The sequence below is a fragment of the Pan troglodytes genome, chromosome 9 (assembly GCF_028858775.2).
Source record: "Pan troglodytes isolate AG18354 chromosome 9, NHGRI_mPanTro3-v2.0_pri, whole genome shotgun sequence".
NCBI classification, from domain to species: domain Eukaryota; kingdom Metazoa; phylum Chordata; class Mammalia; order Primates; family Hominidae; genus Pan; species Pan troglodytes.
The window spans coordinates 6,388,898-6,416,755 of record NC_072407.2 but is presented as its reverse complement, the minus strand read 5'-3'; the positions used below and the strand labels follow the sequence as shown (position 1 = coordinate 6,416,755).

General features: G+C 60.4%; 1 protein-coding gene, 1 long non-coding RNA gene and 1 pseudogene across 7 annotated transcripts; 1 reads left to right on the top strand and 2 right to left on the bottom strand.

Moving 5' to 3' along the window:
- Positions 1-900: 900 nt before the first annotated feature.
- On the bottom strand, positions 901-2,729 carry LOC134807324 (uncharacterized; annotated as a pseudogene). The gene has a single exon (XR_010147428.1). The product of XR_010147428.1 is annotated as an uncharacterized LOC134807324 (transcript).
- IGF2-AS (IGF2 antisense RNA) lies at positions 901-8,990 on the bottom strand. The gene is made up of 3 exons (XR_002938414.3): positions 8,627-8,990; positions 3,049-3,220; positions 901-2,258 (listed from the first exon to the last, which is right to left on the bottom strand). It is a non-coding gene; the product is annotated as an IGF2 antisense RNA (long non-coding RNA).
- IGF2 (insulin like growth factor 2) lies at positions 1,925-20,494 on the top strand. 5 transcript variants are annotated; one of them, XM_016920179.4, is made up of 4 exons: positions 1,925-2,010; positions 14,031-14,193; positions 15,895-16,043; positions 16,337-20,494. In XM_016920179.4, exons 2-4 carry the CDS (start codon positions 14,037-14,039, stop codon positions 16,571-16,573), a joined length of 543 nt encoding a protein of 180 aa, XP_016775668.2. In that variant the 5' UTR covers positions 1,925-2,010; positions 14,031-14,036; the 3' UTR covers positions 16,574-20,494. The 5 variants fall into 5 exon arrangements, with proteins under 5 accessions (XP_016775668.2, XP_016775667.2, XP_016775670.2 ...); XM_016920178.4 differs by lacking the exon at positions 1,925-2,010 and adding an exon at positions 9,275-9,439; XM_016920181.4 differs by lacking the exon at positions 1,925-2,010 and adding an exon at positions 11,255-11,339.
- The last annotated feature ends 7,364 nt before the right edge of the window (positions 20,495-27,858 follow it).

Below are 27,858 nucleotides of genomic sequence, written 5' to 3'. Positions count from 1 at the left end.
GAGCCAGCTGCCCCAGCGGCCTCAGCACTACCAAGTTGGCACAAAGCTCCCCAAATTCGGAGGGGCTCAGGGAAACGAGTGGAGGGGATGAGGAGGTGAGGGGTAAACCCATCATTTCAGTTGGCATTTGAGCAGGTGCCATGCTCAGCGGAGATGAGGCTCTCCCATCTGTAGGGGCCGTATTAACATGCACACTCTAAAAGTGCCCTTCGTGTCTCCAGCCTCAGCTTTGTCCCTCTCCTCCTCCACGTCAACCTGGCCAGAGGGTCTGGACGCCACAGCCAGGGCACCCCCTGCTTTGGTGGTGACTGCTAATATCGGCCAGGCCGGCGGATCATCATCCAGGCAGTTTCGGCAGAGAGCCTTGGGAACCAGTGACTCCCCGGTCCTCTTTATCCACTGTCCAGGAGCTGCGGGGACTGCGCAGGGACTAGAGTACAGGTAACTGGGCTCCCATCCCTTGAGCGTGAGAGAAAAGCTGCACTTTAAGTGTTCAGGCGTGGGTGGGCCGGGAGCTTGGGGCAGCTGCCAGGATCCTGGTTTCTGAAGGAGGGGAAGAACTGCTGCTGCTGGAGGGTGCAGGGAAGCCTCCTGAGAGCAGCCTCAACTTCAGGGATGGGGTGTGCAGGAAAGGCCATTGTGGAGAGGGTTCTTCTTTAGGGCTGCACAAAGCCACTGAGGCTTTTGCAAGGAAAATAGGTTTTCCTTGACTAATTCACCAAGCAAAATGGGAGGGGTAGGGGAGGAGGGCTAGGCTGCTCTTCCCAGCGGGAACACACAGCTGTCTTCACAAGTGTGAAAGGAAGAGTCTTTCTGTGTGAAAAGTTTCCTCCCGTTGCATCCCCCATCCCATTCCCAGAGACAAACAGGAGACTTTGCAGAGGAGCCAGGGGCCCGAGATTCTGGCGCAGATATTTTATTTATATATATATATATATATATACACCATTTTAAAGGTAAAGCTTCCTTCCCTCCTGCCTCCCTATGCCTCCTGACCACCAGCAAGAAATTGGACAGGAGACTGAGGAGAAATGCCGGGAGAGGCAACAACGGCCCTCCATGTCCCCCTAGGTTTAGCTTCTCTCCTCCTGATGGCGCACCTGGTCCCCCTTGCTGCCCTCCCAGCCTCCCTGGCACAGAGAGGGGCCCTGGGGCCAAGGCAGTTTCCCTGGGAATGCTCATTCATGCATGAAGTTTTTCTCTGTTGCACCCTGGACCCAGACTCCTCAATCCACCCAGGGTGGTGTCTGTGGGGCGGGGGTTCATTTCCCCAGGAAGCACAGCCACCCCCTCCCTCACTGGCCTCGTCAAGCAGAGCTGTGTGTCCAGTGGCTTTTGCTGGGGCCCCCTCCTTATCTCCTTCCAAGGTGGGGGTGTTTGGAGGTGGAGGAGGCTTTCATATTCTGTGCCATGACCCCTCAAGGCGGGCCATTCGTGTGCACCCTCCACCCCCAGTGCCAGGCAGAAGCCCATCCTCACCCAGGAACAGGGCAGCTGTCCAACAGAAGGGTCTCGGCCTCTCCATCAGCACCGGGAAGCCCTTTCTAGGCAAACTTCTCACCACTTCTTCCCTCCCTTATACTTTGAAAACGGGAGCTCTAGGCGGGGGAGGGGCTAGAGGGGGAGCCGCTGCCCAAATCCTGACAAGGTGACCTGAAGGAACCCGGGGAGGGGGATGGCACAGGGCTCAGGCTTGGGGTGTATGGGGAGGGGGGGCTTTGCTTTTAAAAGAGGTCATCTCAGCAATATCTTTTTGTTTTTCCCCAGGGGCCGAAGAGTCACCACCGAGCTTGTGTGGGAGGAGGTGGATTCCAGCCCCCAGCCCCAGGGCTCTGAATCGCTGCCAGCTCAGCCCCCTGCCCAGCCTGCCCCACAGCCTGAGCCCCAGCAGGCCAGAGAGCCCAGTCCTGAGGTGAGCTGCTGCGGCCTGTGGCCCAGGCGACCCCAGCGCTCCCAGAACTGAGGCTGGCGGCCAGCCCCAGCCTCAGCGCCAACTGCAGAGGCAGAGAGGTGAGTGTCTCAGGCACCCTGAGGCCTGGCAGAGAGGGCCACAGGCTCTGCGCGGGAGTCTTCGAACTGGGATCTCCCCCTTCTGCAAGCAGCTTTGGCTCAGAGAGGCTGGCGTGGATTCAGTCACACAGCTGGGATCTGGAGTTCCGTGGTTGGCTCCAGGTGCTTCCGTCCAGGGGCCAGAGCAGGTGTGGGCAGAGCAGGTTCCCCGCAGTCTCCACGGCACCGAGGTCCTGGCAGGGGAGCTCCTGGGAGAGGAAAGAGGGCAAAGAAGGGGAGAGGGGCAGGGAGAGAGCGGGCAGCCAAAGGGGAGAAGATGGGGGGCAGAAAGTGGGTAGAGAGGGAAAAAGGGAAAATATCATTGGGGAAGAACCCAAAAACCCAAGGAAAGCTGGGCTCTGCTGGGGGCTGTGAGACCCCCGGGTTCTCCCCGCCCCAGGCTGCTGGCCATGGGGTCTTGCACCAATGGCCTGACCTTTCTGTCAGTCTGTATTTATCAAAGTGGGTGACAGTCTCAGGCCTCCTGGCTGTTCAGAATTGAGGTAATAACCAGAGGCCTTCTGAGCAAAGGGCCTAAGGGGCTCCGGCGTCAGGATCCCATTGCGGTCAGGAGCCTGCGGGGCTTCCCGTGTGCAAGGGGGGTGAAAGGTGGCTAGAAAGGCCCAGCCAGTGGCTTCTGCCTCAACCAGAGGGAGCTCTGTAGTGGGGACAGCACCCATTCACTGGTCAGGCACTGGGGTGACAGGGGAGGCTCCAGGACTTGGGGAGCGTTGGAGCTGGAGGCACATGGATTGGAGTCCCTGCACCTGCCCCACGACAGGGCCTGCAGGCAGGGATCCAGCAGGTGACCCTTCAGGCTGGTTTGCCCATCCCAGATAGAAGCCGGGAGTGTTCTTTCAAAGGTGTCTTTACCTTAGACACTCAATAAAATGGTAACACAGTGGCGCCGCCTCAGTCCTTTGGAGTGTGCACCGTCTGAACCCCTCTCCCAGGGCCCTCTCCCAAGCACCCCAACCTGGACCCATATCCCCCACATACTTTTGGCTTTGGGCAGATTGAGCAGCCTTGGGGTGGTCTGTGCTGTCTGGTGTGGAGGGTTGCAGTTCGGGTCCTTAGTCTGACTTCCCAGGCCGGCCGGGCTGACGCCAGCGAGTGTGTCCTTCCCCAGCGAGGGGAGCGAGCGCAAGGTCAACGCCTCGTCTGCGGCGCCCTGCAGGGGGTGACGGAGGGGCACTCTGAGGACCCTTGGAGAAAGGAGCTGGGTTTGTAAAATGCTGGGCTTGGTCCCACCGACGGCGGAGCGGTGAGCTCAGCGCCAGAGCTGGGGAGGAAACGGGAATGAGAAAGGCCCACTTCAGGACTGGTGAGCGAGGGGATGGGGAGCAGCCACAGGCCGAGGCTGGGGCATGGGCCAGGCTCCATGGGGTGAGTCTGAGTCCTTGAGGGGATGTTCATCCTCTGTGGAATGTGGGTTTGCCAGTGGAGAGGAGACCAGCGTTGCCCTGGTGAGGTGCTGGTTCACGGCTGGGGGGCGGACGCTGCTTGGGGCTAAAGTTCCCACCAGCCAAGCTCTGGGTGGGAGGAGACCCTGGCCCCCTCCCGACACCCTTGGACTGCTGGCGGGACCCTTCCTACCTCCGGGGGCTGGAAGTAGTGGGGGAGGAGCCAGTCTTGAGGAAGAACCCCGATGCTGGTCTTGACTAGAGGGGAGCCGGTGTGCTTTTTGAGCCCCAGGGTGACCCGCGTCTGCCCCAGCCTCCAGCCTGCCCTGGTCACTTCTGACTAAATAAGGAGAGCACTCAGCAGGCAGCCCCATGAGGGAGGGGGAACATGTGTGTCCCCCCACTCCCCCACCTGCTCCTCCCTCCCTACAGGGCCACTACACCCTGCTGTGGGCACCCCAAGGTGACCCTCAGCCTTCTTCCTACCTCAAAAAGTCCAGGCATGCGTTTCCAAGCATGATCGGTGGCTCCCTGGGGAAAGGCACCTCGGCAGGGCAGAACAAAGGGAAGGGACCCCCAAACAGGTCACTGGTGTAATTGTCCCCAGCACCCCCAAAGAGGAGGAGAACCCACAACTCGGAACTGGGGCTCACCCCCGATGCCCAACCTGTCCCCAGCCTGGGAAGCAGGCGTGGAGCAGAAGGTGGGGGGAGCCTAGAGCTGGCCCTGGGGGCCCTGGTTTTGTCCATGACGGGAGCCTCGGCAACCTAGTCTGCTCTCCCGGGGACCAGGTTTGCAGACAGGCACCTTTCAAATGCTCCTCACCCCCAAATTTACAAGTCACCCTGCAGAGGAAAACATCAACACAGCCCGGGGTTCTCTGCTGGAGGCTCCCCCTTCTATAGGCACAGCCGGAGAGGCCAGAGAGCTGGGGACACGGGGAGGCTGCAGAAGGCTGGTGGGAAGGGGGGCAGTGATGGGTGGGGAGAGATGGGCCAGATGTTCTTGGAATGGGACATGGGGGTGATTGATGCAGACGGAAATTTGAAGGGGACATTCCCACGTGTCTTGTTCTGTGGGTGGAAAATGGGCTGTTTTTCATGGTGGGGGCGGGTTCTCCCTGTCTTGCCAAGCTAATGTGAAAGAGATGCCTCATCCTGCCCAGCTCCCCACACCTGTCCAAGGCCATTAACTTCTGCCTCCCCAGTGTCAGGCTTTGAGATGCCCCCCTTCTAGCCGGGGTCCTCCTATGGGGTGACAATGGGGACAAGCAATGCCCACTGTAGTTGCCCCAGGATCCCCCACCATTCTGCTGGTCCCCAGCGGTGCCCCCTCTCTGGCAGTACCCCCACCCACCCCACAGGTCCCCTTAGGGCCACTGCCCCATCGCCCGACATTGCCCAACGCCAAGGGGTGACCTTGTTCCTGCCGACAGGGCCGTTGGGCGCCTGCATGCGGGTTTAATATTTGCCTATAAGGAACTGGGCTTTCCCCAGCCGGAGTGGACAGACTTTCCCTGAAAATTCGCTTGGAGAGAACGAAAAGAGACCCCTGGCACCCCAGCGGCGTGCAGCCCTGCACCCCCCTCCTCCTGGGCCCCGTGTTTCTCATTTTCCTCCCTACTTCCTCTGCTCTTCAGTGTTACCCAAACAAAACTGGTTTCACCCTTGTTTGGTGCTGGCGAAGGCCCGAATGGCGCGCGCAAAGCTCCGGGGCAGGCCGGAGGTGGCCACCGGGGGTGCTCCGGGCCCCCAAGCCAAGCCGGGGACTAGCCTGCCCCCGGTGGCGGCTCGGCCGCGGCTTCGCCTAGGCTCGCAGCGCGGAGGCGAGTGGGGCGCAGTGGCGAGGGGGAGCCTGCGGACCTCCCACGCGGGGACCGAGCAGGTATCTGGGAGTCCCGGGAGCGCCCGGGAAGCAGCGTCCTGGTCGCTCCCTCGCGGCCCTTGGGTTTCTTCCTTACACCCAGACGCCCGCTAAGCTCGGGCTGCCGCCACAAACGCGCTCTCCGTGTGGAGAAGGCAAAGAAAAAAAAAATAAAAGCAAAAGGAAGAAAAACCCCAAAGAACGAAAAGCAGAATTTCAGCCGGCCGTGCGCGCCAGGGCGCTCCGCGCTACCTGCCCGCGCCGCCCGCGCTCGGGTTCCCGGGGAGGGCGCCAGTGCTCCGCGCGCGCCCCAGCCAAGGTGAATCCCCGGCAGCGCCTTCCTTCCGCGGCCCGGGAAGCTTGAGCTCAACAATTAGCCCTTGATCCTCGGGGGATTCCAATCCACGGAACAACTTCCCTGCTTTCCCCGAACTCGGACATTTTACTTTTTCTGGGATCCTCTAAATTTAAGCATTGCTTCCCAAGTCTTCTAAATATATTCACCATTTCGACGGGTCACAATAATTTTCTTGGACGTTAATTTCCGGGGACGTCAAAACACATCAGTCCCGGCGGGCTTTTCCAGACTTACACTATGTGGCCTGGGGCCCCAGATGTGCTTTCTCCCAGGCTCTGGACAGTTTTATACACCCCCTCCAGGTCCCACAGATTTACAGGCCACTAACCCGGGTTCCCTAATTTTAAAGACGAAGCCCTTGGTCCGTGGTGGTCGCGCTGACCAATTTGCCTGGCTCCCCAGGATGTGGACAGTGCCTTTTCCACATTTAGGCATTGTTTCCAAAACAAGTGGAACTTTCCCGCATAATTTTGAATATTAACTCCAGGGTCTCCTAAGCTTACTGTTTCCCGCACACGTCCGCCCCATTCCGCGCCCCCCCACCCCACCCCCGCGCCCCTTCCCGTTCACCTCAGCATGGGACATTTGCTGTTGAGTCCCGCAAATCTATTCACACTAACCTGGGTTCCCTAAACTTTACACGTTGAATCCCAAGTCCCTCATGACACTCAGCAGGGCTGGAAGGTTGGAACCCTCAGAGTATGAAAATTGCTTCCCATACCTTCCCCCAAATTCGGTCATTACACCCAGAGCATGTTGAATCCTTTTCTGAATCATAAACGACCTGCCCTCTGATTGCCTGAGTTTCATAAAATGGAGGGATTTCCCCAGTGATTCCCCAAACCTATTGAGAATGTTGTGGGTGTGTGAGTCACAAAGCTTTGGGGCATTAACGTCTATGGCTCTATATGCTGCCTGGCCACGAATCAGGTCCCTTAAGATGTAGACAGTGCCACCCAGGTCCCTGGAGCACACTGAGCAGTTACCAGGAGGTGCTCAAGTGTGACCCAGGATTCTCCAGGTCCCCCCAAATCACACAGGGTCTCCCGGTCCCTCTGGGCTACACCAAGCACAAAAGGACCCCTTGGGCAGAGCCTACTTTTATTTCTGTTATGCCAGGTGTTGCTAACGGCCCCAGTTCCCAAACATTCTGAGCACTTTCTCTGCATCACAACATATTGACTATTAAACAATTCTCTGGGTCCCAGGAGCTTCATAACAAGAATCTTGCTTTTCTAAAATTCAGGCATTGGTCTGAAACCCCAACGGCCAGGATCACACTGGACCCTTTTCCTGGTCCCCCATACTTGGATGTTCTGGACGCTGCCCTCCAGGCCCTCTAGGAACATTCAGCATTGCCCTCGGATCACAGGACAGCACTGATTTCTTGGGCTCCAAACAACCCACTGAGTCATCTCAAAGTTAAGCAATATTTCCTTCAAACACACTGCACACTCCCTATCACAAAATCTGAAAATTCCTAAGTCCTAAGACCTAGGAATTCTGAATCCCCTTTCTTTAAAATGTACATATGGACCCCCAAGTCCTCCAAGGACTCTGAGCAACTTCCCTAGATCTTTAGATTCAAAAACGATTTTCCTGGAGCCCCCAAATTGCGGTATTGTCTCCCAGGCTTCCAAAGCAAATTGAGATTTTTTTCCCTTCACAAAACAATTGAGGTTTTTTTTTTTTAAATACTGATTTATGAGTCTCCTGACTTTATGGTCTCTGCCCTGGGTCCCCCTACATTTAGAAAATGTTCCATGGACCCCCAAAGCACACTAAAAAATGTCCCTGGGTCCCAAGAAATCCCAGGCATGGAAAAGCCTGCGACCTATAAGTTTCCTAGCTACTAACTAGGTTTCCAGAAATTTAGATATCAAATCTCCATTGGGTAATTTCCATGTGTCCCAAAAACTTGAAATGTGTTTCACTGGGGCTCCCCCAAATGCAGACGACGTCCAGGAAAATATATAGTCTTTTTCTTATTTACCAAAAATAAGCTAATGGAAATCATTTAAAAATTAGCATAGAAAAATAATACTGATTTTTTATTTTTTTATTTTTTATTTTGCTTTCCCCAAATGTACTGATCACACTCCAGGCTCCCCCAAAATTTAGACAGTGCTTTCTTCCATCTCTGAAGGGTGTTAAAACCTTTCCCTGAAGCCACGGTAATTATGAAGGTTATTTTTTCCCCGGCTGCTGCCAGCGTCCAGGCCACTAACTTATATTCTTAAGATGTGAAAATTAATCTCAGCTTCCCCCTAACACACCAAGAATGTGTTTGGATCCCCAAAATGTGTTCCTTGCTTTCATCTGCCAATTTTACGCAATGTGGCTCTAAGGCAAAATTCCCAATTTCATATGGAGAATTTTCTTTAACTACCCCTCCTCACAAATTGGTCCCCCAAGCTAGCTGGCCCCTATTTGAGACCTCTTTCTCTATGTTCCCAATTGCATGGAGCAACTTCCCTCATCCCCCAAACCTGTAATCTATTTTTCTGGAGTCTCGAGTTTGGTCATTAATCACGGTTCCCACATTAACGGAGTCCCCGGGGTCCCCTCCTCCAGGACACCCATTCGCTAAGCCCGCAAGGCAGAAAGAACTCTGCCTTGCGTTCCCCAAAATTTGGGCATTGTTCCCGGCTCGCCGGCCGCCCACTGCAGCTTCCCCAACCCCGCGCACAGCGGGCACTGGTTTCGGGCCTCTCTGTCTCCTACGAAGTCCCCAGAGCAACTCGGATTTGGGAAATTTCTCTCTAGCGTTGCCCAAACACACTTGGGTCGGCCGCGCGCCCTCAGGACGTGGACAGGGAGGGCTTCCCCGTGTCCAGGAAAGCGACCGGGCATTGCCCCCAGTCTCCCCCAAATTTGGGCATTGTCCCCGGGTCTTCCAACGGACTGGGCGTTGCTCCCGGACACTGAGGACTGGCCCCGGGGTCTCGCTCACCTTCAGCAGCGTCCACCGCCCGCCACAGAGCGTTCGATCGCCCGCTGCCTGAGCTCCTGGTGCGCCCGCGGACGCAGCCTCCAGCTTCGCGGTGAGCTCCCCGCCGCGCCGATCCCCGCCGCCTCTGCGCCCCTGACCGGCTCTCGGCCCGCATCTGCTGCTGTCCCGCCGGTGCTGGCGCTCGTCTCCGGCTGCCGCCGGGGAGGCCGGCGTGGGGCGCGGGACACGGCTGCGGACTTGCGGCTGGCGGCCGCGCTCGCTCCGGCTGGGCGCCCCGAAATCCGCGCCACTTTCGCTTGCTCATTGCAAAGATCTCATTTGTGGGGAAAGCGGCTGGAGGGTCCCAAAGTGGGGCGGGCAGGGGGCTGGGGCGAGGGACGCGGAGGAGAGGTGCTCCCGCCGGGCGGTAAAGTGCCTCTAGCCCGCGGGCCTAGGACTCCGCCGGGAGGCGCGCGCGGAGCGCGGGCGAAGTGATTGATGGCGGAGCGAGGGGGGCGAGGGGGGCCAGGGGGGCGCGAGATTCCGCCGGCGGCCCCTTCCCCTTGGCTAGGCTTAGGCGGCGGGGGGCTGGCGGGGTGCGGGATTTTGTGCGTGGTTTTTGACTTGGTAAAAATCACAGTGCTTTCTTACATCGTTCAAACTCTCCAGGAGATGGTTTCCCCAGACCCCCAAATTATCGTGGTGGCCCCCGAGACTGAACTCGCGTCTATGCAAGTCCAACGCACTGAGGACGGGGTAACCATTATCCAGATATTTTGGGTGGGCCGCAAAGGCGAGCTACTTAGACGCACCCCGGTGAGCTCGGCCATGCAGGTAGGATTTGAGCTGTGTTTCCCGCCCTGATCCTCTCTCCTCTGGCGGCCGGAGCCTCCGTAGGCTCAAGCCTGGCCCAGATTCGGCCCGGCGCAGCCGGCCTTCCGCGCGTCCCGCACCTGGCGGGGGCTCCGGGGCTCCGGCGCGGCACCGGGGGGCGCTCGGGATCTGGCTGAGGCTCCAAGCGCCGCGTGGCCGGCTCCTCCTGCTGGGGCAGGTGGCGGCTGCGCGCCCCGCCCGAGCCCAGGGGCCCCCTCAGCCGCAACAACCAGCAAGGACCCCCCGACTCAGCCCCAAGCCACCTGCATCTGCACTCAGACGGGGCGCACCCGCAGTGCAGCCTCCTGGTGGGGCGCTGGGAGCCCGCCTGCCCCTGCCTGCCCGGAGACCCCAGCTCACGAGCACAGGCCGCCCGGGCACCCCAGAAACCCGTGATGGGGCCCCTGAATTCTCTAGAACGGGCATTCAGCATGGCCTTGGCGCTCTGCGGCTCCCTGCCCCCCACCCAGCCTCGCCCCCGCGCACCCCCCAGCCCCTGCGACCGCCGCCCCCCCCCCCGGGCCCCAGGGCCCCCAGCCCGCACCCCCCGCCCCGCTCTTGGCTCGGGTTGCGGGGGCGGGCCGGGGGCGGGGCGAGGGCTCCGCGGGCGCCCATTGGCGCGGGCGCGAGGCCAGCGAGGCCCGCGCGGGCCCTGGGCCGCGGGCTGGCGCGACTATAAGAGCGGGGCGTGGGCGCCCGCAGTTCGCCTGCTCTCCGGCGGAGCTGCGTGAGGCCCGGCCGGCCCCGGCCCCCCCCTTCCGGCCGCCCCCGCCTCCTGGCCCACGCCTGCCCGCGCTCTGCCCACCAGCGCCTCCATCGGGCAAGGCGGCCCCGCGTCGACGCCGCCCGCTGCCTCGCTGCTGACTCCCGTCCCGGGCGCCGTCCGCGGGGTCGCGCTCCGCCGGGCCTGCGGATTCCCCGCCGCCTCCTCTTCATCTACCTCAACTCCCCCCATCCCCGCTTCGCCCGAGGAGGCGGTTCCCCCCGCAGGCAGTCCGGCTCGCAGGCCGCCGGCGTTGTCACCCCCCCGCGCTCCCCCTCCAGCCCTCCCCCCGGCGCGCAGCCTCGGGCCGCTCCCCTTTCCGCGCTGCGTCCCGGAGCGGCCCCGGTGCCGCCACCGCCTGTCCCCCTCCCGAGGCCCGGGCTCGCGACGGCAGAGGGCTCCGTCGGCCCAAACCGAGCTGGGCGCCCGCGGTCCGGGTGCAGCCTCCACTCCGCCCCCCAGTCACCGCCTCCCCCGGCCCCTCGACGTGGCGCCCTTCCCTCCGCTTCTCTGTGCTCCCCGCGCCCCTCTTGGCGTCTGGCCCCGGCCCCCGCTCTTTCTCCCGCAACCTTCCCTTCGCTCCCTCCCGTCCCCCCCAGCTCCTAGCCTCCGACTCCCTCCCCCCCTCACGCCCGCCCTCTCGCCTTCGCCGAACCAAAGTGGATTAATTACACGCTTTCTGTTTCTCTCCGTGCTGTTCTCTCCCGCTGTGCGCCTGCCCGCCTCTCGCTGTCCTCTCTCCCTCTCGCCCTCTCTTCAGCCCCCCCCTTTCACGTTCACTCTGTCTCTCCCACTATCTCTGCCCCCCTCTATCCTTGATACAACAGCTGACCTCATTTCCCGATACCTTTTCCCCCCCGAAAAGTACAACATCTGGCCCGCCCCAGCCCGAAGACAGCCCGTCCTCCCTGGACAATCAGACGAATTCCCCCCCCCCAAAAAAAAAGCCATCCCCCCGCTCTGCCCCGTCGCACATTCGGCCCCCGCGACTCGGCCAGAGCGGCGCTGGCAGAGGAGTGTCCGGCAGGAGGGCCAACGCCCGCTGTTCGGTTTGCGACACGCAGCAGGGAGGTGGGCGGCAGCGTCGCCGGCTTCCAGGTAAGCGGCGTGTGCGGGCTGGGCCGGGGCCGGGGCTGGGGCGGCGCGGGCTTGCGCCGGACGCCCGGCCCTTCCTCCGCCTGCTCCCGGCCCGGGGCCTGCGGGGCTCGGCGGGGCGGCTGAGCCCGGGGAGGAGGAGGAGGAGGAGGACGGACGGCTGCGCGTCCCGTTCCCTGCGCGGAGCCCCGCGCTCACCCTGGCGGCGGAGCTGGGGGTGGGGTGGGGGCGTCGGGAAGGGCCGAGGGAGGTGTGAGCTGTCTGCAGGGGCGACTTCCTGGTCGGTCTGTGGGTGCAGGGGGTGCCGCCTCACATGTGTGACTCGTGCCTTGCGGGCCCTGGCCTCCGGGGTGCTGGGTAACGAGGAGGGGCGCGGAGCCGCAGAAGCCCACCCTGGTATGTTGACGCGGTGCCAGCGAGACCGCGAGAGGAAGACGGGGGTGGGCGGGGCCAGGATGGAGAGGGGCCGAGTTGGCAGGAGTCATGGCAGACGCCACATTCGCGATATCTCCCCCACACCCCCTCTGGCTCTGTCCGCAACGTTTCCAAACAGGAGTCCCGGGAGAGGGGGAGAGGGGCTGCGGGTCGGAGGCTAAGAAGGGCAGAGCCTTCGACCCAGAGAGAGGCCAGGGCCCCTGCCCAGTGGGCAGCGTGGAAGTTTCCATACAAGGAGGTGGGAAGGAGACCCCCCCGCCCTTCGCTGCCCTGTGCAGAGATGAGCCGGGGGTGCAGGATGGGAGCCCATGGCACTTCGCTACGGGATGGTCCAGGGCTCGCGGTTGGGGGTGCAGGAGAGAAGAGACTGGCTGGGAGGAGGGAGAGGGCGGGAGCAAAGGCGCGGGGGAGTGGTCAGCAGGGAGGGGTGGGGGGTAGGGTGGAGCCCGGGCTGGGAGGAGTCGGCTCACACATAAAAGCTGAGGCACTGACCAGCCTGCAAACTGGACATTAGCTTCTCCTGTGAAAGAGACTTCCAGCTTCCTCCTCCTCCTCTTCCTCCTCCTCCTCCTGCCCCAGCGAGCCTTCTGCTGAGCTGTAGGTAACCAGGGCTGTGGAGTGAGGACCCCCGCTGCCATCCCACTCCAGCCTGAGGCAGGGCAGCAGGGGGCACGGCCCACGCCTGGGCCTCGGGCCCTGCAGCCGCCAGCCCGCTGCCTCTCGGACAGCACCCCCCTCCCCTCTTTTCCTCTGCCCCTGCCCCCACCTGGTCTCTGCTCCCTCACCTGCTCCTTCCCTTTCTGTTCCTTCCCTTCGGCCCCCTCCTTGCCCAGCTCAGGGCTTTTCCTGGGCCCTTACCTGCTCCGCACCGCTGCATGCTTCCTGTCCTGCTTTCTGCCGGTCCCCTGACCCGGACCTCCAAGTTCAGAGTGGTGGGGCTTGTTGCGGAAGCGCGGCGAGGGCTAGAGTGGCCAGCTGGCGGAGTGTGCTCTTAGAATTTGGAAGGGGGTGGCAGAGGGGGCGGTGAGGGGACTGGCCAGGGTCCAGTCAAGGAGATGACCAAGGAGGCTTTCAGATCCTCGGCGCAGCTGCCCACTAGTCTTTAGAGAGGGCATGCAAAGTTGTGCTTCTGTCCCACTGCCTGCTCAGTCGCTCACATAATTTATTGCATCAAAAACTCCCCTGGGTCTGCGGAGCGAAGGCTGGGGCTGCCCGCCTGGAGGGTTCCACCTTCTGCAGGGGCAGGGCCAACTTGCTGTGGTGGCCCCCGGCCTCCCACCCCCGAGTGGGTTAACCCGGCCCTGTGGCCCTGCAGCCTGTGGAGGGGGTGTGTCCTAAGACTGGCCTCCCCTTCCAGATTGTAGTCTGGGGAACCTGGTGTCGGACTTCCCAGGTGGCCTGAGCTGGTCTCTCCAGCTCCCACGGGGAGAGTTTGGTAGCGCAAACGGGGAGATGTTCTGGAGGCCCCTGGCCTTACTGGTTCGATTTGAGGCCTGGAAAGGAGGCTCTGGGCTTGTGTGTGTGTGTTTGGGGGTACCCAAGGCAGACTGGAGTTGGAGAACTGGGTGACTGGGAAAACAAGGTTTCTAGGAGCATGCGTGGCGTGGTTGTGCTAACCATTGGAGTCGTTGACCCAGGCCTGGCTCAGCTGCAGACTGGAAAGGTGGAAAAGCCAGGGGGAGGGGCGGGGCTGGCCCAGCAGGACGGCCTGCTGCTTTGAGGGCGATGGTCCTCCTGGACCCCCCCTGCTCAGCTGGGGGTTGTGGGGAGGAAGGGACTGGTCCTCCTGGATGCACATGCTCTGTAGGGGTGGGGCTGTCTGCCATCTTGGCTGGCGCTGGAGGCCTGAGAAGTGGCGATGTGACGCTGGGCTGGCCCTGCCCCCATGGTGTCATAGGACGGAAGCCAGGTCGGGTGTCCAGCCTGGGCCCCTGCAGCTGTGGATGCCGCTGAGCTCCTGCAATAATGACCGTGGAGATGGTCACCCCTCGTGTAAAATTACTAGTGCTTCTTGCAAATGGAAGGAACTGGGCCTTTTCTGTGTGCTTCCGGACGCTTCATTCTGCACATGGCCCTGCGCCCTCACCTCGGCATTATGACCTGTGTGTTACTTTTGTAATAAAAATAATGTTTATAGGAAAGCCGTGCTTTCAATTTTCAACTGAATTTGAAGGTTGGCAAATTTGGTTTGGGAGGGGCACCTCTGGCCTGGGGCTTGGCCTGGCTGCCCCGCTCACGCCACTTCTCTCCCGCCCCCAGACACCAATGGGAATCCCAATGGGGAAGTCGATGCTGGTGCTTCTCACCTTCTTGGCCTTCGCCTCGTGCTGCATTGCTGCTTACCGCCCCAGTGAGACCCTGTGCGGCGGGGAGCTGGTGGACACCCTCCAGTTCGTCTGTGGGGACCGCGGCTTCTACTTCAGTAAGTAGCTGGGAGGGGCTTCCTCAGACCTGGTCAGGCCCCTAGAGTGACCAGTGAGGACGCCCAACCTCAAGCCAGGGGAGCACACTGCTAGGTCAGCGGCCCAGCCCCTTGCTCTGAGACTTTGACCTTCCCGCCGCGTTTCTGAGCACCTGCGGTGTCCCAGGGCATCCACACCAGCTGCCTTTCCCATCACACGCCCCCTTCGAAGGGTGGGCCAGAGGTGCCCCCTAGACGTCAGGGGCACTCACAGGGGTCTCCCTGGGCATCAGAATTTCTGCTGGGGGCCGTGAGGCTCCTGCTGCTGAGGCACCGCACGCCTAGGGCAGGGCTTCAGGCTCTGGAGGAAGAGCCTGCCTTTCTTCCTGCACCTTTTGGACATTTTGACAAGGGACGTGCGTTCGGTGAATGATCAGAATTAAAATCAATAAAGTGATTTATATAATTAAAATCAATAAGACAAGTGCAGTTGGTGGGTGGCAGGGGTGAGCGGTGCATGAGCCTCCTTGGGCCCCAAGGCTGCCGTGGAGGGTGCCCACCTGCTGACCTCAGGGACGCTTCAGCCTTTCCTCGTGTTTCTCTCTTGGTTCTCCAGCCTGGGGGCTGGCAGGTGGGTGCATGGCCCATTGTCCTTGAGACCCCACCCCCAGATGGGGGCGCTGGGTGGATGCAGAGGCAGGCATGGTGCCTGGGCATGCCTGATGGGGCAGGGGAGGGGCCGCTCCTCACTGGCAGAGGCCGCACGGCTTATTCCACCTGACACTCACCACGTGACATCTTTACCACCACTGCTTACTCACGCTGTGAAATGGGCTCACAGGATGCAAATGCACTTCAAAGCTTCTCTCTGAAAAGTTCCTGCTGCTTGACTCTGGAAGCCCCTGCCCGCCCTGGCCTCTCCTGTGCCCTCTCTCTTGCCTGCCCCATTTGGGGGTAGGAAGTGGCACTGCAGGGCCTGGTGCCAGCCAGTCCTTGCCCAGGGAGAAGCTTCCCTGCACCAGGCTTTCCTGAGAGGAGGGGAGGGCCAAGCCCCCACTTGGGGGACCCCCGTGATGGGGCTCCTGCTCCCTCCTCCGGCTGATGGCACCTGCCCTTTGGCACCCCAAGGTGGAGCCCCCAGCGACCTTCCCCTTCCAGCTGAGCATTGCTGTGGGGGAGAGGGGGAAGACGGGAGGAAAGAAGGGAGTGGTTCCATCACGCCTCCTCACTCCTCTCCTCCCGTCTTCTCCTCTCCTGCCCTTGTCTCCCTGTCTCAGCAGCTCCAGGGGTGGTGTGGGCCCCTCCAGCCTCCTAGGTGGTGCCAGGCCAGAGTGCAAGCTCAGGGACAGCAGTCCCTCCTGTGGGGGCCCCTGAACTGGGCTCACATCCCACACATTTTCCAAACCACTCCCATTGTGAGCCTTTGGTCCTGGTGGTGTCCGTCTGGCCGTGGGACCAAGAGCTTGTGCCCATTTTTCATCTGAGGAAGGAGGCAGCAGAGGCCACGGGCTGGTCTGGGTCCCACTCACCTCCCCTCTCACCTCTCTTCTTCCTGGGACGCCTCTGCCTGCCAGCTCTCACTTCCCTCCCCGGACCCGCAGGGTGGCTGCGTCCTTCCAGGGCCTGGCCTGAGGGCAGGGGTGGTTTGCTCCTCCTCCAGCCTCCGGGGGCTGGGGGCAGTGCGGTGCTAACACGGCTCTCTCTGTGCTGTGGGACTTCCAGGCAGGCCCGCAAGCCGTGTGAGCCGTCGCAGCCGTGGCATCGTTGAGGAGTGCTGTTTCCGCAGCTGTGACCTGGCCCTCCTGGAGACGTACTGTGCTACCCCCGCCAAGTCCGAGAGGGACGTGTCGACCCCTCCGACCGTGCTTCCGGTGAGGGTCCTGGGCCCCTTTCCCGCTCTCTAGAGACAGAGAAATAGGGCTTCGGGCGCCCAGCGTTTCCTGTGGCCTCTGAGACCTCTTGGCCAGGGACAAGGACCCGTGACTTCCTTGCTTGCTGTGTGGCCCGGGAGCAGCTCAGACGCTGGCTCCTTCTGTCCCTCTGCCCGTGGACATTAGCTCAAGTCACTGATCAGTCACCGGGGTGGCCTGTCAGGTCAGGCGGGCGGCTCAGGCGGAAGAGCGTGGAGAGCAGGCACCTGCTGACCAGCCCCTTCCCCTCCCAGGACAACTTCCCCAGATACCCCGTGGGCAAGTTCTTCCAATATGACACCTGGAAGCAGTCCACCCAGCGCCTGCGCAGGGGCCTGCCTGCCCTCCTGCGTGCCCGCCGGGGTCACATGCTCGCCAAGGAGCTCGAGGCGTTCAGGGAGGCCAAACGTCACCGTCCCCTGATTGCTCTACCCACCCAAGACCCCGCCCACGGGGGCGCCCCCCCAGAGATGGCCAGCAATCGGAAGTGAGCAAAACTGCCGCAAGTCTGCAGCCCGGCGCCACCACCCTGCAGCCTCCTCCTGACCACAGACGTTTCCATCAGGTTCCATCCCGAAAATCTCTCGGTTCCACGTCCCCCTGGGGCTTCTCCTGACCCAGTCCCCGTGCCCCGCCTCCCCGAAACAGGCTACTCTCCTCGGCCCCCTCCATCGGGCTGAGGAAGCACAGCAACATCTTCAAACATGTACAAAATCGATTGGCTTTAAACACCCTTCACACACCTTCCCCCCAAATTATCCCCAATTATCCCCACACATAAAAAATCAAAACATTAAACTAACCCCCTTCCCCCCCCAACAACCCTCTTAAAACTAATTGGCTTTTTAGAAACACCCCACAAAAGCTCAGAAATTGGCTTTAAAAAAAAAACCACCAAAAAAAATCAATTGGCTAAAAAAAAAGTATTAAAAACGAATTGGCTGAGAAACAATTGGCAAAATAAAGGAATTTGGCACTCCCCACCCCCCTCTTTCTCTTCTCCCTTGGACTTTGAGTCAAATTGGCCTGGACTTGAGTCCCTGAACCAGCAAAGAGAAAAGAAGGGCCCCAGAAATCACAGGTGGGCATGTCGCTGCTACCGCCATCTCCCTTCTCACGGGAATTTTCAGGGTAAACTGGCCATCCGAAAATAGCAACAACCCAGACTGGCTCCTCACTCCCTTTTCCATCACTAAAAATCACAGAGCAGTCAGAGGGACCCAGTAAGACCAAAGGAGGGGAGGACAGAGCATGAAAACCAAAATCCATGCAAATGAAATGTAATTGGCACGACCCCCACCCCCAAATCTTACATCTCAATTCCCATCCTAAAAAGCACCCATACTTTATGCATCCCCGCAGCCACACGCACACAGCACACGCAGGAACACAGAACACACACGAGCACACAGCACACACACAAACGCACAGCACACAAACGCACAGCACACGCATGAACACAGCACACACGAGCACACAGCACACACGCGAGCACACAGCACACACACATGCACACACAGCACACACATGAGCACAGCACACACACCAATGCACAGCACACACACGCACACACACACACGAGCACACAGCACACACAAACGCACAGCACACACACAAACGCACAGCACACACAGCACACACACGAGCACACAGCACACACACAAAGACAGCACACACATGCACACACAGCACACACATGAGCACACAGCACACACAAACGCACAGCACACACGCACACACATGTGCAAACGCACACACACGAGCACACAGCAAACGCACAGCACACGCACACATGCACACACAGCACACGAGCACACAGCACACACAAAGACACAGCACACACATGCACACACAGCACACACACGCAAACACAGCACACACACGAACACAGCACACAGCACACACATGCACACAGCACACACGCATGCACAGCAGACACACGAACAGCACACACAGCACACACACAAACAGCACACACATGCACACACGGCACACACACTCATGCACAGCACATACATGAACACAGCTCACAGCACACAAACACGCAACACACACGTGCACACGCAAGCACCCACCTGCACACACACATGCACACACACACGCACACCCCCACACAATTGGATGAAAACAATAAGCATATCTAAGCAACTACGATATCTGTACGGATCAGGTCAAAGTCCCGCTAAGATTCTCCAGTGTTTTCATGGTCTGAGCCCCCCTCCTGTTCCCATCTCCACTGCCCCTCAGCCCTGTCTGTGCCCTGCCTCTCAGAGGAGGGGGCTCAGATGGTGCGGCCTGAGTGTGCGGCCGGCGGCGTTTGGGATACACCCGTAGGGTGGGCGGGGTGTGTCCCAGGCCTAATTCCATCTTTCCACCATGACAGAGGTGCCCTTGTGAGGCTGGCCTCCTTGGCGCCTGTCCCCACGGCCCCCACAGTGTGAGCCACGATGCTCCCCATACCCCACCCATTCCCGATACACCTTACTTACTGTGTGTTGGCCCAGCCAGAGTGAGGAAGGAGTTTGGCCACATTGGAGATGGCGGTAGCTGAGCAGACATGCCCCCACGAGTAGCCTGACTCCCTCGTGTGCTCCTGGAAGGAAGATCTTGGGGACCCCCCACCGGAGCACACCTAGGGATCATCTTTGCCCGTCTCCTGGGGACCCCCCAAGAAATGTGGAGTCCTCGGGGGCCGTGCACTGATGCGGGGAGTGTGGGAAGTCTGGCGGTTGGAGGGGTGGGTGGGGGGCAGTGGGGGCTGGGCGGGGGGAGTTCTGGGGTAGGAAGTGGTCCCGGGAGATTTTGGATGGAAAAGTCAGGAGGATTGACAGCAGACTTGCAGAATTACATAGAGAAATTAGGAACCCCCAAATTTCACGTCAATTGATCTATTTCCCCTCTTTGTTTCTTGGGGCATTTTTCCTTTTTTTTTTTTTCGTTTTTTTTTTTTTACCCCTCCTTAGCTTTATGCGCTCAGAAACCAAATTAAACCCCCTCCCTATGTAACAGGGGGGCAGTGACAAAAGCAAGAACGCACGAAGCCAGCCTGGAGACCACCACGTCCTGCCCCCCGCCATTTATCGCCCTGATTGGATTTTGTTTTTCATCTGTCCCTGTTGCTTGGGTTGAGTTGAGGGTGGAGCCTCCTTGGGGGCACTGGCCACTGAGCCCCCTTGGAGAAGTCAGAGGGGAGTGGAGAAGGCCACTGTCCGGCCTGGCTTCTGGGGACAGTGGCTGGTCCCCAGAAGTCCTGAGGGCGGAGGGGGGGGTGGGGCAGGGTCTCCTCAGGTGTCAGGAGGGTGCTCGGAGGCCACAGGAGGGGGCTCCCGGCTGGCCTGAGGCCGGCCGGAGGGGAAGGGGCTAGCAGGTGTGTAAACAGAGGGTTCCATCAGGCTGGGGCAGGGTGGCCGCCTTCCGCACACTTGAGGAACCCTCCCCTCTCCCTCGGTGACATCTTGCCCGCCCCTCAGCACCCTGCCTTGTCTCCAGGAGGTCCGAAGCTCTGTGGGACCTCCTGGGGGCAAGGTGGGGTGAGGTCGGGGAGTAGGGAGGTCAGGCGGGTCTGAGCCCACAGAGCAGGAGAGCTGCCAGGTCTGCCCATCGACCAGGTTGCTTGGGCCCCGGAGCCCGCGGGTCTGGTGATGCCGTAGCAGCCACCACCGCGGCGCCTAGGGCTGCGGCAGGGACTCGGCCTCTGGGAGGTTTACCTCGCCCCCACTTGTGCCCCCAGCTCAGCCCCCCTGCACGCAGCCCGACTAGCAGTCTAGAGGCCTGAGGCTTCTGGGTCCTGGTGACGGGGCTGGCATGACCCCGGGGGTCGTCCATGCCAGTCCGCCTCAGTCGCAGAGGGTCCCTCGGCAAGCGCCCTGAGAGTGGGCCATTCGGAACATTGGACAGAAGCCCAAAGAGCCAAATTGTCACAATTGTGGAACCCACATTGGCCTGAAATCCAAAACACTTCGAGGCACCCCAAATTACCTGCCCATTCGTCAGGACACCCACCCACCCAGTGTTATATTCTGCCTCGCCGGAGTGGGTGTTCCCGGGGGCACTTGCCGACCAGCCCCTTGCGTCCCCAGGTTTGCAGCTCTCCCCTGTGCCACTAACCATCCTGGCCCGGGCTGCCTGTCTGACCTCCGTGCCTAGTCGTGGCTCTCCATCTTGTCTCCTCCCCGTGTCCCCAATGTCTTCAGTGGGGGGCCCCCTCTTGGGTCCCCTCCTCTGCCATCACCTGAAGACCCCCACGCCAAACACTGAATGTCACCTGTGCCTGCCGCCTCAGTCCACCTTGCGGCCCGTGTTTGACTCAACTCAGCTCCTTTAACGCTAATATTTCCGGCAAAATCCCATGCTTGGGTTTTGTCTTTAACCTTGTAACGCTTGCAATCCCAATAAAGCATTAAAAGTCATGATCTTCTGAGTGTTCCACTCTTTGACTTGGGTACTGGACTGCAGGAGGGAGGGAAGGGACTGAGCACCTGGGAGCAGGCAGAGGGGGATAGAAGAGGGAAGGGGAAGGAAGGCCTTAGGGGTGTGGACACCTCTCTCCATCCCCTGATCACATACATGGAGAAATGAGAGAGCTGGAAGCCAGACTCTCAGACTCACGGTTGTGCACCTGAAGCCAGGGGGTCTGGGACAGTGTCAGGCACCAAGTTCTCAAAGATGGGGGTGCCACGAAGGGTAGGAGCCTGGGGGGCTTTTTCAGAGAAAAAGCAAAGTACCATCAGTACCAACTCCAGGGAATGCCTCCCCCCGCACCAACCTTAGAGGACTGGGGCTGGGCAACCTCTAAAAGGTTCTGGAAACCGTATCTGTGGCTGGAGATGGGGGCTCAGGGCCACTCTCACCCAGGGACTCAGCCCCCTTCCAAGGTTGAGGCTGCCCAGATGTCATTAGTACCACTGCCTCCTGCCAGGGCTCAGCCTGTACCCACCTGTCCCAAGGGTGCTGGCCTCTAGCTTTCAAGGGTCCCTGAGCATGGGAGGAGGGGTAGGCTGGGCTGCTGGGAGCCTGGCCCAGCCTCTTCTCTCCATCCCCCTCCAGGAACTTTCCAGCAGCCTTGGGCAGTGGATCTGCCTGTGCCCCGCCTGCTGTGCGGATGGAGGGACAGGGGCGCCACAGATGGAGCCCGGAAGTGTGCCCAGGGCCCTGCAGCCTTCAGTGCTGGGCAGGCGGTGGGGAGGGGCCTGACTGGGTTGGGGGCGTGCTTGCATCCTGGCCCCCAGGGTCTGCCCCTGGTCAAGCCCTGTCCCTTGATGGCTGCCTCTGTCCCTAGCATTTCTCCTGTGCCGGGCACTGGAGGGTGCTGGGCTGTCACCCAAGCCTCTGAGGCCTGGGGACACGTCTACACGGACAGTGTCACTGCCCACACCATCTGAGAACCACTCCAAGGGAAGGGAGAGGGTGGGCGGTGGTTTGGGGAGTTGCCTGGAGGAGGAGGGATTAGCCTTGAAGATGAGGAGGGCTGGGGGTTGGAGAAGAGCAGATTGGATATGGGGGGCACCATGCCCTTCCTGGGCTGGTCCCTGGCTCTGCACCTCAGTGCTAGGGCTAAGCTGGAGGGTCCAGGGCCCAGGTGGCATTGCTGACCCCCAGGGGGTCAGGGCTGCTCTGAGGCCCTTCTGTAGATGTAGATGGAACCCTAGTCCTGTCCACCTTCCTGAGGCCAGGTGGAGTTTCTTTCCCTGCAAGCCCAGGCAGCTCTGCCCCGTGCCCCTCCCCCAGCCCTGCAGTCCCCCAGGCCCATGCAGGGCTGGCCTCATGGTCTCGCTTCCTCTCTGGGTCTGCTTCAGGGCCCAGCCTCCAGCCCCATGAGCCTGGGCCCTCCTGCTCCTGTCCCCACTGGCCCCAGGGCACTTCAACACTGGCTCTCCCTGCACCCTGGGCCTGCTCAGCCACTCCTGCCCACACTCAGGAGCTTCTGTGCAGCTTCTTTCCTTTCACTTGCAGCCTGCCTGCCCTCTGCCTCCCCAGAACCCTTGTGACCTTCCCTGACCTCTCTGCAGAACTGGGCAAAGCCACTCACCCTGGTTCCCCTGGGTTTAGCCTGGTCTCTTGCCGCCCACTCAGGGCTGCCCAGCCTTCATCCTGCTTCACTGGGCCCAGCCTCATTCCAGGGGTTCTGAGACTGCAGGGCCCTCTCTTCTCCCCTCTCCCTGCTTTGCAAATTCTCAGTTCATCCTGGCAGCTCCAACTCTCCATCCCTCCACCCATCCATCCCCCCACCCATCCCTCCACCCATCCATCCCCCCATCCATCCACCCATCCCTCCACTCATCCATCCACTCATCCCTCCACCCATCCCCCACCCATCCAGCCACCCATCCATCCACCCATCCCTCCACCCATCCATCCAACCATCCAACCACCCATCCCTCCACCCATCCATCCCCCCATCCATCCACCTATCCCTCCACCCATCCCTCCACCCATCCCTCCACCCATCCCTCCACCCATCCCTCCACTCATCCATCCACCCATCCCTCCACCCATCCCTCCACCCATCCCTCCACTCATCCATCCACTCATCCCTCCACCCATCCCCCACCCATCCAGCCACCCATCCATCCACCTATCCCTCCACCCATCCCTCCACCCATCCATCCCCCACCCATCCCTCCACCCATCCCTCCACTCATCCATCCACTCATCCCTCCACCCATCCCCCACCCATCCAGCCACTCATCCCTCCACCCATCCCTCCACCCATCCCTCCACTCATCCATCCACTCATCCCTCCACCCATCCCCCACCCATCCAGCCACCCATCCCTCCACCCATCCCTCCACCCATCCATGCACCCATCCCTCCACCCATCCACTTACCCACTCATTCACCAACTCATCCATCCACTCGTCCATCTACCCACCAAACCATCCACTCACCATCCACCCATTCACCTATTTATCCATCCCATCCACCCACTTACCACTCACTCACCCACTCATCCATCCATTTACTCACCCCTCCATCCACCCACCCACTCATCCATCTATTCTTCCACCCACTCACCCACTCACTCACCCACGCACCCATTCACCCATCTATTCATCCACCCACCCAACCATCCACTCACCCACCCATCCACCTATTCATCCATCCCATCCACAAACACCCCACCTACTACTCACTCACCCACTCATTCATCCATTTACTCACCCTCCACCCATCCACCCATTCATCCATCTATTCATCCATCCCATCTACCCACTCACCCACTTACCCACTCTCACCCACTCATCCATCCACCCATCTATTCGTCCACCCAACAGTCCACCCACCCACCCATCCACTCACCCATCCATCCACCTATTCATCCATCCCATCCACCCACTCACCCACTTATCCACTCACTCACCCACTCATCCATCCATCCACTCACCCTCCCATCTACCCATCCACTCATCTATCCATCTACCCACTCGCCCATTCATCATCCACCCACTCACCCACTTACCCACAAACTCACCCACTCATCCATCCATCCACTCACCTCCCATCCACCCACCCAGTCATCTATCCATCTACCCATTCACCCACTTACCCACTCACTCACCCACTCATCCATCCATCCACTCACCCTCCATCCACCCACCCAGTCATCTATCTATTCATCTGTCCATCCACCCACTCACCCACTTACCTCTCACTCGCCCACTCATCCATCCATCCACTCACCCTCCATCCACCCACCCACTCATCTATCTATTCATCTATCCATCTACCCACTCACCCACTTACCCACTCACCCACTCATCCATCCATCCACTCACCGTCCCATCTGCCCACCCACTCATCTATCCATCTATCCATCTACCCATTCACCCACTTACCCGCTCACCCACTCATCCATCCATCCACTCGCCGTCCATCCACCCCCCAGTCATCTGTCTACTCATCTGTCCATCCACCCACTTAACTCTCACTCACCCACTCATCCATCCATCCACTCACCCTCCATCCACCCACCCACTCATCTATCTATTCATCTATCCATCTATCCACTCACCCACTTACCCACTCACCCACTCATCCATCCATCCACTTACCCTCCATCCACCCACCCAGTCATCTATCTATTCATCTATCCATCTATCCACTCACCCACTTACCTCTCACTCGCCCACTCATCCATCCAACCACTCACCCTCCATCCACCCACCCAGTCATCTATCCATCTATCCATCTACCCATTCACCCACTTACCCGCTCACCCACTCATCCATCCATCCACTCACCCTCCATCCACCCACCCAGTCATCTGTCTACTCATCTGTCCATCCACCCACTTAACTCTCACTCACCCACTCATCCATCCATCCAATCACTCCTCCATCCACCCACCCACTCATCCACGTATACAAACACATGGACAGGCACTACCCACATGCTGGACTTTCAGGCCAAGAGATGAGCTCAGCGTCATGGAGGGAAGAAAGCGAAAGGTGTGGGGTGCTCTTTTAAGCAAGGCAGGCCTCCTGGAGAAGTTGGCATGGGGGCAGAGACTGGAAGGAGCTGAGGATGGAGTATGAAGCACCCAGAAAGAGCGTTCTTCCTCACAGGGATAAAACATGAGTGGTCTGGGAGTGTTTGAGCCACAGCAGGAAGTCGGGGGTTTGGGTTGGTGGGAGCTGCAGCAGGAAGAGGTGGGGGGCCTGCATAGGGGGCTGAGGTCAGAGCTGTAATGGGGGGCAGATGGCCTGGGCTGCATAGGCCATGCCATTTGTTCAACAGACACCATAGGACCCTGAGGCCGTGGGGTGAATTGTGGCCCTCAAAAAGGTCTGTCCCGTCACATGCAGTGACTCGAACCTGTAATCCCAGCTACCCAGGAGGCTGAGCCAGGAGGATCACTTGAGGCCAGGAGTCCAAGGTTATAGTGAGCTGCGATGGCACCTGTGAACAGACACTGCACTCCAGCCTAACCTAACCCTAACCCTAACCCAACCTCCACGCAGCACCCACGTGGCCTCGTGGCACAGCTCGGTTCATAGTCCAGCAGTGGTACCTTATTTCCTTGGTGACAAGCAACACCCTCGTGATGACCCATGAGGCCACCTGACCCACACTACCCATCACCACCACTGCTATGACACCTGCCCAGCCACAGTGGTCCCGGGTTGGGTTGCCCCTGTCTAGACCCCTTCCCCTGCAGACCTTTGCCCAGGTCATCTTGGCGTGGTTGCACCCTCGGCATGGAGTCTGCCTTGGAATTCCTCTGCACAATGGCAGCCCGTGTGGACCTGTCCCACAAACGCTCTGAGAATGAAGAGGACACACTTCCAATGGCACCTGCTGTGGCCAGCTTCACTCCTCCAGGATGTCCTGCAGACCCCTCACCCAGTGTGCATCTGCCAGTCCACCACTGCCCTCCACCACACCTCACATTGAGTTAGTTGAGGAGATCCACGGACTCCACCAGGCCCTGGCCCCTGCTGCTGTCCAGCCTCCTGTAGAGCCAGCCCCTCTGGCCATGCTCCATATGGGACCAGAGCAGTGGGGCCAGAGTCTGCCTCTCTCCACTTAGAGCCCTCCGTGAATCCCGTGGGCCACTGGCAAATCCAGGCCCTGGCCAGGCTTTCCAGCACCTGGCCCCATCCCTGGTCCTCCCACCCACCCCTCCACTCCCAGTCCCAGGCTGCACCTGCTGCCCTCTTGCCCAGGCCCTCTGGTATCACCCTTGTCCTGGTAACTCACGCACGCCCTCTGCTGTACTGTGCCATCCTGACCCCCAGGAGTCTGGCCTCCCTGGTCTCCCTTCCTGTTTGTTCTGGCATTGAGCCCCCCACCATCCGCCAGAGACACTGCTAACCATGGTCCCAAGACGCCTGCTGGCAAGTCCTCTCCAGGATCCCTGGGGCTCTGTCTGGGGCTCCCAGACCAGAGGGGTCAGACAGAAGGCCCTGGAGGGTGCCTCGAGGGACTCTGGCACCCCACCAATGGCAAACTCCCTGCTCCCTGGGTTAGCTTGTCCCCTGCCCCTGGGTTAGCTTCCCCCTTGCCCCCTGCCCCTGGGTTAGCTTGCCCCCTGCCCCTGGGTTAGCTTGCCCCCTGCCCCTGGGTTAGCTTGTCCCCTGCCCCCTGGGTTAGCTTGTCCCCTGCCCCCTGAGTTAGCTTGTCCCCTGCCCCCTGGGTTAGCTTGTCCCCTGCCCCCCGGGTTAGCTTGGCCCCTGCCCCTGGGTTAGCTTGGCCCCTGCCCCCCGCCCCCCGGGTTAGCTTGCCCCCTGCCCCCCGGGTTAGCTTGCCGGGGAGACCCAGCTGCCAGGCATCCTTGCTGAGGTTGCCCACCGGCCCGCTCAGCAGGCCTCATCCTGGAGGAACCTGTCCCTCTGGGTCTGGCCCCCAGGGTCCCTGCTCTTCCCAGCTCCCACACAGGTGCGGCCAGGCCAGGGCTGGCACCCACAGGCTGACAGCCCCACCCCTCAAGCCTGGTCTCTACCTTCTCAGCTGGGCCCCTGGCCCTGCCCACTCCCCTCTGGCCCAGGCCGGGGCTGCAGCCCCAGGCTCAGAGTGTAGTCTCCAGCCTGTCTCCCGGCTCCCAGCCCCAGCCAGCCCAGGCCTCAGCCGGCCTGAAACCAAAGAGAAAATGCCTGTTTATGCCAGTCATGCCGAAAGCAAAACAGTTTGTGGTTTGTGACCCAAATTTTTTGCCTTTTTTTTTCAGAACATAACAAAGCCCAAGACAACTCCCTCCCCGCCCCCAGCCCTCCCCCCAAGGCAGACAGAAATGATCTGTTTACACTGGCCGCGGCACATTCCGGCCGCCAGCCCGGCCCTCTCCCCAGTGCCGTGCCCTCCGTGCTGGGCTCCTCCTCGGTGGAAGGGGCTGCCGAGGCCGGGGAGAGGGGACTGCACCACAGACTTGGAGCGAGGGTGGGGCTTGCTTCCTCTGGGGGATGGCTGAATGAGATGTGTCTTGGGGGTTGGGGGTACCGGGGTGCATGTCCATCTGGGAGTTGGAGTGGGGACTCCACGCTGCCTGCACAGGCTACACAGGGAAGGATGGCAGGAGAGCGGCCGCCTGCAGCCGCTCCCTCCAGGGAACCCCTCTCCAAGTCTGCCTTTCAGTACCCCCTTCACACAGACAGGTGCTTAGACCCTCAGGGTGACAGGAACTATTACCTTCCCACCCCCTCTACTGCACTCCATCCTCTCGCCTCCTCCCTCCTTGATTGTCCAAAGCCTGAGACCCCCTGACTCAGCTCGGCCGTGGAGCACACAGAGATGGGGATGCCTCTGCCCTTGAAAGCCTGCAGCCCCAGAGTGGCGGTGTCAGTGGGGTGGTGAGTGTGGAGGAGGGTGGCCCCAGACTGCATTGAGGGAGGGGGGTGCAGGCACATGTTGGAGCCCAGTGGTAGGGGGCAGGTGGGACCCCAAGGTGCCATGACTGGAAGCAAGAACAGGCCCCTCCCCATCTTCAGACTGTTCCCACGTGCCTGGCTCTCCCAGGAGACAGAAAAGTGGTGCAAACCTTCACCTTCCCCAGGCCTCCTCGGAGTCCTCCTCGGAGTCCTCGGAGAGCCAGAATTGCCCCTCTCTCCTTCCAGCCTCCTCCACTGCCTTCTCCTGATCGCCTCCTCCCAGTCTTCATTCTTTGTTCGCGCACTTGGCTATGCCTGCTCCTGGTGCTGGGGAGCCAGGGCTTCAGAAGAAGGAATTCCTGGGCCAAGGGGACCTGGTGGTGTGAGCGGGGGGAGGCAAAGGCACCTGGAGGTCTGGGGCTGAGAAAGACCATGCAGACAGGGGTGCTCCTCCCGCGGGGTCGGACAGGAGC